The 16490-nt window shown below is 39.5% G+C and overlaps 1 protein-coding gene across 1 annotated transcript; it reads right to left on the minus strand.

Moving 5' to 3' along the window:
* Positions 1 to 10667: 10667 nt before the first annotated feature.
* GNG11 (G protein subunit gamma 11) lies at positions 10668 to 15230 on the minus strand. Its single transcript, XM_066353838.1, has 2 exons — positions 14697 to 15230; positions 10668 to 11096 (listed from the first exon to the last, which is right to left on the minus strand). The coding sequence occupies exons 1-2, from the start codon at positions 14790 to 14792 to the stop codon at positions 10971 to 10973; spliced, it is 222 nt and encodes a 73-aa protein (XP_066209935.1). The 5' UTR covers positions 14793 to 15230; the 3' UTR covers positions 10668 to 10970.
* Between the last annotated feature and the right edge of the window lie 1260 nt (positions 15231 to 16490).

The following is a 16490-nucleotide window of genomic DNA, read 5'->3' on the forward strand; positions in this document are numbered from 1 at the left end:
AGGAAAATTTTTCTTTAGAAATTTTTAGTGGCCTGAATTATGAATTAGATAGTCAAAAGAGTTGTATTTCAGTTTTAGGCACATTACAAATGATACTAATATGAATTATACAGTGCCTATTTTTCCATTGCTTTTTAACTTCAGATTTCATTTTCTAGATACCCTGACTCTAAGTGTCTGAAGAAAAAAAAAAAAAGATAAATTTGGAATCCATTGTGCAGTAAACAGCTGTAAAACACTGTTATAGAAGTATTATAGCAAACATCTATTTATGCAAAGTCCAACCAAATCACCCATCTAACTGCAATTTTGTCTTAACTCAGTGTTTAAGAAATATAGGAGGTTAAGATTAGTCTATTTAGGTTTTGAGAAGAAGGAGGAGGAGAAAGAGGAGAAGGAGAAGAAGAAAGAAGGAAGGAGAAGGAGAAAGAAGAAAGGAGAAGAAGAAGAGAGAAGAAAATGAGGAAAGAGAAAAAGAGAGAGGAGAAAGAGGAAAAGATGCAGAAGAAAGCCAATAGGTTAACAGTGTGGAAAACCAAGGTCCATAGAATTCTAATCCAGCACCCTATCTCTTTTATTATTAATCATTATCAACCTCTGTTAAGGGTTAACTATGCCCTGTGCTGAGAGGAATGTGAAAGATGTATCCAATTCTTTGTTATATACAAGCATTTCAGATCACCTGGAGGATCCTCATGAAAGGCATTAAGATCAGCTTCTCCAGAGAATGAATGTACAACAGCCAAGAAATAATATTCAGCAATGAGAAAATGAGGTTCATGTAGAATCAGACTTTTGTTTCAAATCCTGGTTGTATCATTTAAAACCGGTATGAACCTGGGAAATTTATCTAATAATCCAAACCTCAGTTTGTCACAGTAAAATGGCAATAATATTAGTCTAAATTTTATAGGGGCCTTGTGAGGGTAAAAGAAGGTAACATATACAAAGCCCATGGTACAAAGTCAGTTAAACAACAAATGTTAGCAAGAAGCAGGAATAGGAACAGGAGGAGGAAGAAGCTTCTAAGTAAGGAGACTACACACCTGATAGTCTCACTGTGGCTTTGCCACTGATTTGCTGCACAACCTTCATAAATACTGCTGGCCATGGTTTCTTCACCTGAGAAGTTAGAAGGATGCAGTCCCCCAAATGTGCTTCACTTATGAACCAATTACAGGGTCAGGGGTCTTCAAGACCATCCTTAGAGTCAATAATGTGCTTGAAAGACTCACAGAACTCCTTGACAGCTGTTTTGATAACCATGACAGTTCATTAAGCTAAAAGAGACATTAAAGTCAGCCAGGGGACTTAATGCACAGGGTGGAGTCCAGGCAAGTTCCAATGAAGTTGTCAATTGCCCTTTCCTGAAGGATGGCATCAGGGACAGCACTACTCTCTCAGAAAAACTGTGTTACAATGTGCGTGGAGTGTTGCCAAGCAGGGAAACTCAAAGAAGCCTTGATATCCAAACTCTTTCCTGGGACTCCATGGTCAGTGGCCCACATGGCTTGCCTCAGTACAGCCTCTGCAGAGGGTCTTGATCCCCCAGGACTCAAAAACTCACCAGAAGTCACAGTGAAATACTTTGTCATGACCCAAAGTCTTCCAGTCAACAAAGGCACTCTTATCAAGGAGAGTCAAAGGTGTAGGGATGACCTCCCAGAGGTAGGTAGGAAAAGGCCAGTCCTCTCTATGCACAAAGGTTACGTTCTTCACTAAATACTATCAAAAGCTGGGCTTCCAGCTCTGACACTCTAGATCAGGAGCCTTTATACTTTTACTGACTGGAACCGATAAAAAAAAATGAATTTTACATATTGACTTGAACACATATTTGTTTTATAAGACAAATATCCTTTTAGTATATGGAATATATGCTGATAATTTAGATTAGTTGATTTGAATAAAAATATTGGTAACATTCCACTAAATTGACCACGAACATTCAGTTTGAAAACACTGATCTAGAGCAGGGCCCCGTGAGCCAAATCCAGCCTGCAGCTTGTTTTTATGAAAACGGTCTCATTGGAACACAGCTATACCACTTGTTTATGTATTCTAGTGTCTGTGGCTGCTTTCGTATTGGAGTGGTTGCCTCAGACATACCCAGCCTGCAGACACTAACGTCTTTACTATTTGGTTTACAGAAAAAGTTTGACAATCCCTGATCTAGTGTATCATTAGGATTTATGAGCTCAGGAAAATTCATGTATAATATTGCCTATATCCCTTCCAATTTATGACAAATGCATAACCTTACACTTACCTTTTTTTTTTCCTTTTTGTTTTATACAAATGCATACTAGTGACACAAATTTTAGATTCCGGACTCCTAAGTAAATTTTGTGAAGAAGACTCTCTACTCTTGTTTTGGGAAATGTTCTTTTTAAAAAAGGATAAAAGAATCATGTATTTCCAGGGTCAGCTACAAAATTAAGGGATGCATCTAGGCTGTGTAATAATACTTTAAGCTCATGATATGTGTGCCCTCCAACTTGTGATTATGTTACTAATTCATCAAAAAGTATTCGCAAATTTCTTACTTTCCAGATAAGCGGCACCCTTTCAGCTATAGCAAAGTATAAGGAATTATGTGAGAAACTTCTTGCCTAGTAAGAAATCAGAAGCCTGAGAAATAGTGATTAGGATTAAGGAGAAAGAGAAATGTACTCTGTCCTAAGAAAAAGACTTCCAACACAGATATGCACCTGAAGATATATCAACTGGAGTCCTTTTAAAGTCCAAAATCAGACAGAAGGTTGAAAGGCATTAAAACACGAGCAAATTTGGGTGGTGAGGAATAAATTAAAGAGCAAACCCAAATTCTCTGGACATTTTTCATCTCAGCCATCTAAGGCAAAATGCAAGGAAAAGACTAGAAAATAAGGGCTGCCCCAGAGGGTGAGTCAGGAGTGATATAATATATCGGTGTCTGAAATATTGACAGATTGGCTTATTATAGCTTTCAACCTCACTAGACCAAGTGACCAGTGTGGGAAACAGAAAGAAAAGCTTGCGACTTCACGGACTCCGGATTTATTGAAAATGAATCCTGCGTGAAGAGGCGACCCAGCTGTAGGAATCCGTTCTGTTCGACAACACAGGTAAAGGACATCATCAGACCCCGCAGTCTTCTGCGTCCCAGACATTGAGGTGTCTGGAAACTGAGTTAGTCAAGTTACTTTTCAAGAGGCTGCTCCTTTTCTCCTCGGTGCCATTGGCTTTCCATACTCACTGTGAGGGTTTGTCAGGTCGCTGACGCCCTCGCACATTCATCTCGATGCTTCTCTTCTCACAACAGATTCTAATGCCCCCCCACTTCACCTCTGTGAATTACAATCTGAGCGTGTGTCATGACCACCCCCACAGTTTGCCTTTAGAATCAGAATCTTCTGGATTATTCTAATGGAGATTCTTTTCTCACGGATCCCCAGTTTATTTCTATCGGCTTCCCCTGCCTAAGGTTGAAATCAAAGGCCTCATCCGATGACATGGATAGATTGTAAAATGTAAATGTTCTCAACTTTGTACCCTTTTTGCCTTGTGACTTTGTAGCTCCCTCACTCAAGAGGGGGCATTATTTTTCTCCCCTTTGATTCTGGGTTGGCCTTGTGTCTTGCTTTGCAGAATTAAATGCAGTGGAAGGGACGGTATCTACTCTCTTTTATGTTTTTACTCCAGGGGTCCCCAAACTACAGCCAGAGGGCTGCATGTGGCCCCCTGAGGCCATTTATCCAGCCTCCGCCACACTTCCAGAAGGGGCACCTCTTTCATTAGTGGTCAGTGAGAGGAGCAAAGTTCCCATTGAAATACTGGTCAGTTTGTTGATTTAAATTTACTTGTTCTTTATTTTAAATATTGCATTTGTTCCCGTTTTGTTTTTTTACTTTAAAATAAAATATGTGCAGTGTGCATAGGGATTTGTTCATAGTTTTTTTTATAGTCCGGCCCTCCAACGGTCTGAGGGACAGTGAACTGGCCCCCTATGTAAAAAGTTTGGGGACCCCTGTTCTACTCTCTTTGTAGACCTTGCCACCCTATGAAAACAGGTCCAGGCAAGACTTAAAAGATGAAAGACATAGATATAGCCCAGTCACCAACTTTGCCCCAGCCAGCAAACAGCCAGGCTCTTCTAATGCATTAGGCTGCAGATGAATCGTAAAACCAGCCAACATCAACAGAGCCACTCCCAGATACACCAACTGAGACTCATAAGCAATAAAACATGCATTGTTCTAAGTCACTGAATTTGGGGTAGTCTGTTACCCATAATAGCTGAAAAAATATTTCAAAGACTTTATACCAGAGACAAGAGACTGTGTTATCTATAGGTTCCCTAAGCTTTTGTCACATTAATTTAATAAATGCTTTCTAGGTCTGCCAAGACCAAGGAAATTTTTTCCTCTAAGGTTAATATTTCACAAATTATTTTCTTTCACTTAAGCTACGTTGTCTCCTTCCCTGAAATGTTCCATAAAAAAGGTGGGAAATGTCCTAGTCTTACTTGAATTATTCATTTATTACCCTTCCTTCTCCAAAATTCTTTTTTTTTTCAGAGACAGAGCGAGAGATAGGAACGGAGAGAGATGAGAAGCGTTAATCATCAGTTTTTCGTTGTGACACCTTAGTTGTTCATTGATTGTTCTCTCATATGTGCCTTGACCGCAGACCTTCAGCAGACCGAGGAACCCCTTGCTTGAGCCAGCGACCTTGGGTCCAAGTCGGTGAGCTTTGCTCAAACCCAATGAGCCCGCTCTCAAGCTGGCAACCTCGGGGTCTCAAACCTGGGTCCTCCGAATCCCAGTCCGATGCTCTATCCACTGCACCACCGCCTGGTCAGGCGTGTCTCCCAAACTCTTAATCCACTTATACTTTGTACACAAACATGGCTTAATTAATTGGACTTGATTAATGTTACTACCATTTGTTTTGACTGCCAGTTCCTAGAATGAGTAAAAATATTGGCTGAACTTGTCCATAGACTGTCATGTTTACAAGCTCCTAGTCCATTTGAAGAGTCAAATAAAAAAAAAAAAAAAAAAGGTTTCTAAATGTCTAAATCAGTCCTGGCCCCAAGTTGAAAAACCCAAATATTAATAAATATGAATTTATTCTAATTTATATATGCTTTTATATTAAAATAATATATGCAAATAACAGGTGAAAACCCAATTGCATACACTTTTTCAGATTAATTAAAACAAAAGAAGAGATAAGGTGATCCAGATATTGGCAATTAAAGAGCTTGCACATACAAGCTGTGATGTTTCTCATTAACATTTAACTTTAGTTATAAGAGGAAACATTTAGGAACAATTGCCTTTGAATGTTTTAAGTAATCAGTGAACTATATTAGTATTATAGTTTTTAGATTATGTTTTCAAATTATTTAATTGTTTCTCTTTTTTCTCTTTCTCTTAGATTGAGAAACATACAGTTTTTAATACTGTTTCAAAACACTCAGTAAGGCAAAACCATCTCTTTTTCTTTACTTCCCTACATTGTGCCAAATTGAGCTGTGAAAATTTGGGTGACTACACTGATTCTGTAGAATAGATATAGTTATATAGTTTTCATGTATTTCTATTTCATCTGATTACTTCCAAAAGGGATTTGAAGGTGTTCATTGATAAATATTGATCAGTGCCAATACACAAGGACTTTTTATGGATTTATGGAGCTCTACTCATAGCCTAGATAATCAACCCCGTTAATTCCCAAACCATCTCTGTGATGTAGGTTATTAACATCATATGCCTCAGGCTGACTATAAGAAAAAGTTGAGATGACACAAAAAGAAGTGTAGCCTGTGGTTACACTTTTTAGATAAAACATTTAGGTTTTTACAGAGACTGAGTTTGATCACTTCCTAGAAACCTTTGGTTAGTGCTTCAGGCAATTCTCTAGAACTGACTGTCACTTAATACTTTTGATATTTTCAAGACAGTTCTTACGGAGTCTGATTCATTTCTTCTAGGCATTCCACCATCATTCGTGTAGCTTCTAACAGATAAAATTCTGGTACTAAACTGAGAGATTGTATTATTCAGCAAATGAGCAAAAGCTATTTGATAGATGTTTAAAGTTCATCACTGTTATAATAATTTAGAGCTGTGATATAATTTTCATCAAGAAAGCAAAATTCATCCATCTGGTATAGGTTAAAAATGTGATATTAAGCTGTGATTATAGAAAATCAACCAACAAAAACAACTAAAATAAACAACTATAAAGCTCTATGTCATACAGCAGGGCTAAAAATTTCTGAGGCTAAAGTAGCAGGCTTATTTTACTTTATACCAAAGCCACTTCAGGAAATTGTTAATAGTTCTTTTAACTCTGCATACATGTTGGCTTCTAGAAGAGAGGTAGTAGTGCATAATGTTTAAGGCACAGTCTCAGTCTTGCCAGCTCTACTAGCTATATGACTATGTAAATCTTTTACCCAATACCTAAGGTACTTGTGAGACTTTAAGGACAAAAATCTACGTAAAAATCTTACTCCAGTGTCAGAAAAATGTTAAGCACTTTATATGCATAAGCTATCATCATCATCATCAAAAAATACAAAGAACACTTTCCTATTTATCCCAATATATGTATCATAACACATTCTATACTTTCCACTGATATGTGATTAATTATAATTTCTATAAATTCCATGAGGTGAAGGAATTGGTCTAATCCATCACTATATCCTTGAAGACTAAACATGTGCCTAGGACATACTGGGAGCTCTAGATATTTTTGTTGTCAAATGGTCTTCCCATTAAGATAGCCCTATGCACAGACTAAGGTATCAGAGTACATCCTAACAGGAGAGCTCCCAAAGCACTATTCTCCTGTCACTGTCCCACTCTCTCTATTAAATCAAAGACATCTCAGTAGTCCCTGTTCTTCTAGACTGTTATATTCAAAGTAGGAGCTTATTTCTTCTTGATTATCATCCTTCTAAGACTCAGTTAGAAGGGATAATGTGAAACATAACTATTGCTGACTCGATATATTTGTCTTACTCAGTAGGATAAGCTTAACAGAACAAAATATACTGCTAGTCAAATCGTGTGGACCATACAAACTTATTTGTGATTCATAGGACATTAATACCAAAATAAACTTACTCTCAGAAAGCTTAAACATAGCAATATAAATTTGTTTTTATTTTTTATTTTAAAATTAATTTTACTTTTAAAACCAGATAATATATTCCCAGAGTCCAAAGACTAAAACTTAATAGAAAAATATACAATGAGAAATTTCAGTCTCATTCTTTCCCACCTGGTTATACCCAACATTGGTCCTAACGGGTAGTGATTTTGATTAGTTTCCTGTATAACCTTCCAATCTTTCTTTAAACAAATAAAAGCAGACGCACAGAGGTACAGAAAAAGGTGCTTAACAACACTAGTCATCAGGGAAATACAAATCAAAACTACAAGAAGATATCACCTCACACCTACTATACCTTTTACATTATTATGTTATTTTACTGTTGCTGTTATGGCTATTTTTAAAAAGACAAGAAATGAAAAGTATTGGTGAGGATTTGGAGAAAAGAGAATTCTTGTGTACTGTCAGTAGGAACGTAAATTGATGCACCTACTGTACTATGAAAAACAGCATACAGCTTCCTCAGAAAATTAACAATAGAACTACCAAATGATCTGGCAATTCCACTTCTGAGAATTTATCAGAAGAAAACAAAACCACTAACTTGAAGAGATATATACACCTCCCTGTCCATTGCAGCATTATTTACAATAACTGAGATATGGAAAAAACCGAACTGTTCCTTGATTGATGAATGGATAAAGAAAATGTGAGATATATATATATCTCCACAATCGAACATTATTCCCTCACAACAAAAGAAGGAAATCTTGCCATTGCAGCAGCATGAATGGTTCTTGAAGGGCATTATGCTAAGTTAATTACTGTGTGATTTCACTTATACGTGGAATCTAAAGAAAAAGAAGGAGGAGAAGGAAGAGAGGAGGAGGAGGAGGAAGAGGAGGAGGGTGAGGGGGAGGAGAAGAAAAAGAAACCAAACTCATACATACAGAGTGGTAAGGGTAAAATAGGGGAAGTTGGTCAAAAACTACATGAAAATGTGACTGTAAAAATCACAGGAAATCAAGAAAATGCAAATATAGACAATAATGAGATAGCAGTTTGCGTGCAACATTCAAAATAAGCATCCTTAAAAGTATGGGTGAGCTTGTATAATTCTGCCTACAAATAGAAAATTCAGTTTTGCTAATATGAATTCCTGGAATCTACGTCTCAATATGCAAAGCACAGTAATTATTTTATCAGTTACCAAATGATTGCACAACTACTGTGTCTACTAGGAAGAAACTGAACACGTGGTTTAAATTGTGCTTAACAAATTCTCACTTAGTAAAGTTTACTTTTATAATATATCCCAATGTATAATGGGATTATAAAATTATAATATAATTTTTTTCATTTTCTTCATAATGCAAGCTAATAAACTTTTAGTAGAACATCAAAAGAATTTTATTAGACTTCTGTAGTTTGCTCAGTGAATATGATAAAACAGTAAGAAAGAGAATAGAATTAGATTTAGTAGAAACAGCTACACGAGTGGCTATTTATTAAAGAAAAACCGGAAGTGGGCTAATTTGTCATATAGTGGAAAGTACACGAAAAGGAAAAGACAGGACTCAGAGGTGCTCATGAATGGATAGCTGAATGTGGCTAATGGAAGTTCAGAGTACAGCCGTGTAACCCTCAACCCTCAAAAAGTTAGAGGATAAATGTATTGACTTGGCCCTCCATGCAGGAAGCACATGATTTAATCTGCTTTACCAAGAACCACAATTAACGTTTGCTTTCTTACACAACAGAAGAAAACTTTATGACTTGAAAGATATGGAACAGCTCATTCAAGTAAAACTCAACGAGCACAAAAGTATGGAAATCTCATGCCACCGAAATGTGAAATGACTCATACTAGCTGTTGGATAAAATGCACGTACCTTTACTGCCCTTAAACCTCATCATGCTCTGGGCTAAAATTATCCTGGGGCTCTCAGTAATTCCTATTGACGTCAGCACTTGGAAAAAGGCAGGAAACTGAAGGAAATAATCCCTGTTCTCATTTTGCTATAATCTGCTCTTTCAAATGCCGGAGTAGCCTGCTCTCTTAGGGAAAGAAGAAAGTAATTTCAGAGTGAGAGCGCTGATATAGCATAGGAAGCTGCTAGAGGTTCCAGGTGCCTCTTTGGCTTGATAAGGTATGCCACTCAGCCAATCGGGAGAAAAGACCTAATCAAGGAGAAGCCTGGGCTTCTGCTTCCACATTTAGAATTGCAGGATGAGTGAGTAACTAAGCCCATTTGAGCTGAAACTAACTTGCAAGGATTTTTGCTTGTCTTTCTTCTGGTTCAAACCCAGAGCAGACAGCATCCAAAAATCAGAGAAAGAGGGGTGAAATGCTCAAGGAAAGAAAGAGAGGCCCCTTTCTTTGAAGCCCAACCTGCAGATGCCTTCATAAAGGATCCCAACAGACCACACACTCTGGCTAAAACCATGGGAGCTGTGATCCGTGGTGAAAAGTTAAGCCACGCAGACTGGGAAAAAGGTTATTTGCAACACCTATTATCGACAAAGGATGATCAGAAGAAATGAAAAATTCCTACAAGTCAATAAGGAAAAAAGGCAAGCTAATTTTAGAAATGGGCAAAAGATTAACTGGTCCCTTTGGAGAAGAAGGAAAAGAGGCATGTTTGGCGCAGGCGTGCTGGACAAGGCTGGCAGGAGTGGGTGCAGAGCCAAGAGCCTGTGCCAGCACCACACAACTGGAGGATTGCTTTGCCCCAAACCTGAGATCATGTGAGAGATGCAGCTGAGCATACCAAGCTGGCCCCGAGGGTGAGCCTCCTGATCCCCAACCCCCTGCTTCGTCGAGGCCACCAGGCGACACTTGGAACAAGATCCGCGGGATGATAAACCAAGGAAGTGCCTCGTTCCTTCCTGACTCAGATCATCAGGCTCCTGCCCACATCAGCGATGCCATGCACTCAGTTCCCTGATAGTTAATGTTAGATCGAAACCAGCTGAAGTCTAGGCGGCTCAGCAATGTCAAGTTGCTGAAAGGATTGAAGCAGAGAGGACTGATTGGAGACCTGGTCTACCAAATCCCCTCAGCTTTTGATACATGTCCCAAACACCCAAAATAGTTATGCGAAGAAATATAAAAGTAAATGGAGGCCCTGGCCAGTTGGCTCAGCGGTAGAGCGTCGGCCTGGCGTGCAGGGGACCCGGGTTCGATTCCTGGCCAGGGCACATAGGAGAAGCGCCCATTTGCTTCTCCACCTCCCTCCCCCCTCCTTCCTCTCTGTCTCTCTCTTCCCCTCCCGCAGCCAAGGCTCCATTGGAGCAGAGATGGCCCGGGCGCTGGGGATGGCTCCTTGGCCTCTGCCCCAGGCGCTAGAGTGGCTCTGGTCGTGGCAGAGCGACACCCCGGAGGGGCAGAGCATCCCCCCCTAGTGGGCGTGCCGGGTGAATCCCGGTCGGGCGCATGCGGGAGTCTGTCTGACTATCTCTCCCCATTTCCAGCTTCAGAAAAATACAAAAAAAAAAAAAAAGTAAATGGAAAAAGAAAAGAAAGAAAGGGAGCCTTCTTAAATTGCCAACACTCATTTTCCAGAGGTAAAACTTTATTTGAGACATTGAGAAATATACTGAGAGGTGAGTCATGCACAAGTAATGTTCTTATTTCCATAATTGTACATTTAATACTCTCTGCCCTCTTAAAAGGGGTGGGTAGTGAGCAAAGATGAGAAGCATACAGCTTTTATACAAGACCATATCTATATAAGTGCTTAAGAAAGTCCGCTTAAATTTAGTTTTTCCTTCTATAAAAGGCATGTCGGTTTCATTTTGGAGAACTCTAACAAGCTAGTTCTTCCACTGAGGATCAAGTTTCTCCCCAGAGTTTTTTAAGAAATAATGCAGCTGCCTTTTTCTTTAAAGGGATTCTTGTCTTCTGGAATTCCTTTCACCAGAGGATCCTCTCCAGAACGTTCTTCAATGTAGTTTTTTATTTCTTCAGAACATTTAGACACCTTAAGGGAGGAAAAAAGATAAATTGGGTGAGGATTGTTCAAACTTTATTATTATCTTTTATGGAAATTAATATAACTGGGTACAACCAGCATATATGAGCCTAAAAATATTAGAGGGCAGCATGAAGCATATATGATGTAATAAATGATACCGTCTATGGAAAATATATTTCTAACTGACCACAGTCAAAGAGTTGGAAAGTCACTGTATTAAATAAATTACCATCAGCAATTTCTATCCCTTGTGCCACATGTGATTTCCTTCCTCTGCCAGAACAGTTATGACGTGTCCACAACATTTTAGGAACTAAACCATACCCTTTCAATTTTACATGCTGATGAACAGGTGCAGTAGTAAATGCCCAAGTGCCCTGGGTGTGTGCCATGTTCTGCAATTTCACAAAATGACAGAAGCCTGGGAGGAAGTCTGACTCTGGAAAGGCAGAAGGCGCTCAGAATTTCTTCTTGTTAGCTGTTTGAGGGCAATGATTATAATAAAAGAAGCTTCTTGTGCTAATCTGAGACTCTTGTGTGGATGTAATCATTTTAAACTTTGTCTGAAATGGAGAAAGAATGAAATAGTTTCTTTTAAAAAGTTTCTCCTTAAGAGACAGGTTGCAAGAATGAGTAAAAAAAAGGGGGGGGGACTAAAAAGGAAAGGAAAAAAGGACTTGTGTCTTAATGAAGGCTTCTATTACTAGTAAGAAATTAAAAGTGACAATTATAGAACTCATGCAAACTCCAATGGAGACCACTTAAAACTAGACAAAAACGTTCCCACTGAGTTTGTAATCTAGATTAGTAATCTTCACACTGTTTTAATGATGATCATTAAAACATGTTTGCATGTGTATCCCAAAATGTATATAATTATTTACTTATTAATAAGAGCAGCTACTACTGTGTCAGTATAGCATTTGTAATTATAAAACACAACCTGGAAATTATTTAAAAATAGAGATTTAAAACTAAGCAAAAATAGAAATTTTAATAATTTACTCCCACACCCCAAAGATAAGGCCATTGATCTAAAATTTAAAACTGGGTGATGTAGGCTGACCTGTGGTGGCACAGTGGATAAAGTGTCCACCTGGAATGCTGAGGTCTACAGTTTGAAACCCTGGGCTTGCCTGGTCAAGACACATACAAGAAGCAACTAATACAAGTTGATGCTTCCCACTCCTCCCTCCCTTTATATCTATCTCTCTTTCTCTTTCTCTCTCTCTCTCTCTCTCTCTCTCTCTCTCTGTGTCTCTCCCCCCACCCCTGCTTAAAATCAATAAATAAAATCTTTTAAAACTATTTTAAAACTAGGTGATGTAATTATATGCCTTAAAATGTGTCAAAATAAAATCTTTCAAGTACCATTCTTTCAGGTAACATCTGCTGCCCATTGCTGCCGATATTCTAAGTGTCTAAGTGAATTCTCAGAAGTGATGTTGCAAGTATTCATAACTCGGGGTCTGTGGCCCCAGAGAAGTTTATGGATCAGATATAAGTCTCCCTAAATTATATATGTTCTTAATGGGGCTTCTTCATTAGATTTCCAAAGAGATCTGTCATCTCCAAAGTACTCCCTGGTGCATTTCCTGCCATAATCAAGGGGAAATGTTTGAACAATAATTAGCTGGAGCCAGAATCCAGCCTGTGAATTTTGTGTCTTTGGCCTGAGCAGAGCACACAGTTCAGACATAAACAACTGATTGACAGAATAACAAACCGACATCAGAAGATGTCTTAGTAACTGCCCCAGCAGTATCTAGGGCCCTTAATGAGGAGCTAGTCAGCCTCTTTGGGGTTCAGGATTTTTGTTTTGTTTTTTTAATTCTTAAAAATAAGAGGGTTGAGTGATCTCTAAACGCCACAGTATTTATCTAGCACTAATACTCTATAATTCAAAGAGTATTATAAAATATGTTTGACTATTATTATTAGAACTTTGATGGCTCTCCCTCCAGCTCCTAAGCCCGCCCTTGAAATTTCCTCTCCCTGCGGCCTATAGTTGGAGTTTCCGACGTTGGAAAGTCGATCTAGCAGGGTGTGTCCTAGACATGGATGTTAGGGAACTGGCAGAGAGGACTTGCTAATGAATGATATTTCCATGGTCAGCTGTGTCCAGGCCCTGCCCAATTTCTAATTGGAAACTTTAAATAACTAGAAAACATTTGTCTCTCTTTCCCCCTATAACTTCTACATAGTGATACCAGATATTAAGATGTTCCAACTTTTCAGACAACGCTTTACTTCAGTATATGCAACTCTGTTTCGTATGTAATCTCTAAAGGTTATTGTGTGAAAAAAACTAAGAGGCCAGCACAGGCTCTACTGCTGGGCTTTGCCACCCACAAAGTGGGTCCCTTCAAGTTTCAAAAACAAGAAACATTGGGTCTCATAACTTTGTTTTTGCCTTTAAACACAGCAGTGTTTTTAAAGTCACAAAAACTTTCAACATGGATAGAAAGAACTTTGCACTCCAAAATCTAGAAAGTGTAGGGTTTGGGAAGGGAAAGATTAAATTTGAGAAACGTGTTAAGAATAAACCTCAAAAAAGTCTGCACTATTTCCAAACATCGCTCAAAATCTGTATCCTGAGTAACAAGACTCTTGGCATGAAGAAACTATACTTAGCAGGGTGGTAAGTGAGCATTTTTACCATACCTCCTTAATTTTTGTTTTTCTTCATTTTTTTTCTAAAAATAAACCACAGAGAAATAAAGTCAGTTTAATTTTTTTTTCTCCTGTATTGGAAAGACTAGATCTTTTCCCTGAAAAAAAAAATCACCAATTCAAAAACAACCTATTCCCAGACTTTGTTGGTTGCCTGATTGAGGAAAAAAGGAAAAAACAAAGTTCCCCTATTACTGTAAGAAAATGAAGTAAAAATTACAAAATCTCCAACAAATTTCAGTGTAGACTTCTGAACACTGGGGTACTCTCACTGAATCTGTCATCCATTCTGGGGGCCTCTACACTATTTCATCACGATCACCAAAAAGAACTTTCATATGCACCTCAGGATATGTGTAATTATTTATAAATAAATAGATACTATCGTATTAGTTCATTTCTTATAAAACATAAAGGGGTGAGAGATACAAATAAATATAGAAATTGTAATGTTTTGCTTCCAAGCCCCCAATGATACGTTCGTTGCACAGCTCTGGAGAGTCCTGGTGAAATTCCAAACTAGGTATTTCAGGACTTTAAATTATGATTAAAAAAAAAAATCTTTTTGATACCATTCTTGCCATAATGAAAAAGATCAAGGAACTTTCTGCCTTCTTCCTATAGCTTGAGTTTTTAAAACCAACTGTCTTAACAGCAGCCAAAATTTCTTGCGTGTTTTCCCCAGCTTGGGCCCCTCAGGTGTTCTGACAGTTAGCTTTAAATTACATTGCTGATCAGATCCTGCCTCTCCTTTACCTCCTAGGACTTCCCCACATCAACTGGAAGTTCCCAGGCACCACCAAATCCCTACTTTAAGGGAAGCTGCAAAAACAAAACAACCACAGCAAAACGACTTGTTATAGGGCCACAAACCCAGAAAAGCTGGCCCCGGTTTATTTCACCGAAGGAAATGTTCTGGGACCGCCAACTTACCTGTTGTCTCTGCAACTTCACTTCTTTGCGAAGTTGCTCAACTTCCATCTTCAGCTTTTCCTTTTCTGGCAAATCTTCGATGTGCAGGGCAGGCATCTTCGCCCCAGAACTGGGCCCAGGGACAGCTCTGGAAGTGGAGCGGCTGGAAATGCTGAGAAGCAGGGCGCGTCCCCAAAATAACTGCGGTGCCTGCGCACCCCGCCCGCGCGCCCGCGCAGCACGGACCGCCTCCCCACGCGGTGGTCCCCAGCGCCCCGTGCACTCAGCTGCCTCCCGGCGGTCCCTTCAGGCCAGCCCTGCCCAGCGTCCCGGAGTCTGAGAACCCTGACCTCTCTGAGTCCCCACAGCCCAGGAGGCCTGTCCCAGGGACCTGGGGAGGGGTCAGCCCAGGGACCCTGGAAAACTGCGCTGCCGGGTCTCCCGTGGGGATGTTGGCCCCGGCCCCACTCCCGACCCCGCCACGCCCGCGCGTTACAGCCCTGTGCTGGGGTCTAAGGATCGGGTTGCCTTAGCTAGCCCTCTTCCCAGGAGAAAGAACAAGTTTTACTTTTTGTTCCTTTTTTTTTTTTCTTCTTTCCCAAGTCATATCCGGGTTTTGTTTGTGAAACAAGAAAAGGAGGACACTACTCGGCAGGAAATAACGGACCTTCACTTCTCCAAGAGTTTCAAAAATATACAGCATGGAACTTTCCCCCAGTTACACGCGCATTTATTGTGGAAACTGTGGACGCTTTAAGAAAAGAGCCAGATGGAAAATAAAACTGAGCTGTGATCTCACAAACACCCTCCACATCTCCTGATTTCAGCCATCCAGTGTTACGCTTGGGAAGGAGTCACACACATTCTGGGATAAAACAGAGATCAGGGTATGAATACAGTGTTATTGACAACTCGCAGGGGCATTTTCTGAGATGAAATAATCGTCTGCATCCTCAACAGCAGAGTTCGTGTTTTTTCTTCAGGGGAGTGTTTTGCAATAACTGCAGAATAAGCGGATGAGGATACCAGAGATGCGAGAGCAGGAATCTTAACATTTTTCCCCAAAAGATTTTCTCCGTCTTCCAATGTTTGGGTGACGCTTGACACCAAGGAGTTTGAGTTCCTTATTCACATAGTAGTGGTTGCTCCACTTTCTGGAAAGCACTGTTCATCTAGCGGACTCTGTAAAGCCAGAAAAAGTGAGGTGAAGAAAGTTGTGTGCAATATACACTTTCCCTTGGACTATAAAGTAAAACCTTGGTAGTGATGTTTACGAAAAATAAAGCATGAATGCAAGAAACCTTCCCGAGTAGTCAGATATTTCTCTTTCTCTCAGGGCGTTACCTACTGCTTACAGAGTCAAATTGAGGTTCAGAGTGGAGGCACTAACTGAATATTTCAGGGCACTTGCCCTTAGACACCCTACTTGCCCCCCATTTTGTAAGCAGGGATGTTGTTTGTCCAAAAAACAAAACAGTGATCTACTTGCTGAGTACTCCTGGGTTCTAGTCCCAGCTCTGACACTGGCCATCACTGAAAAACTTAGCTATTTTTTCTAACTTGTAAAATATGTAATGGGGTAGGGGAGAGGTGAATTAGCCAAGGTAGGTTTTGTTTCTAATCATGTTTATGTGTCTACATCTGAAAAAATCACTTTCACAAAGAAAAATTTTAGGAGGTTCTTTTTCTGTATTGGAAATATCAAACATTTCAGGGTCTCCCAGGCTCAAAGAAGTTAGATCAGCTACTGGAGTTTTCCTTGTTGGTAAGCAGTGAACCAAGACAAAAACTCGCATGTTTTCAGAACCCATGCAG

Source organism: Saccopteryx leptura, chromosome 12 (assembly GCF_036850995.1).
Source record: "Saccopteryx leptura isolate mSacLep1 chromosome 12, mSacLep1_pri_phased_curated, whole genome shotgun sequence".
In the NCBI taxonomy this organism is placed as follows: domain Eukaryota; kingdom Metazoa; phylum Chordata; class Mammalia; order Chiroptera; family Emballonuridae; genus Saccopteryx; species Saccopteryx leptura.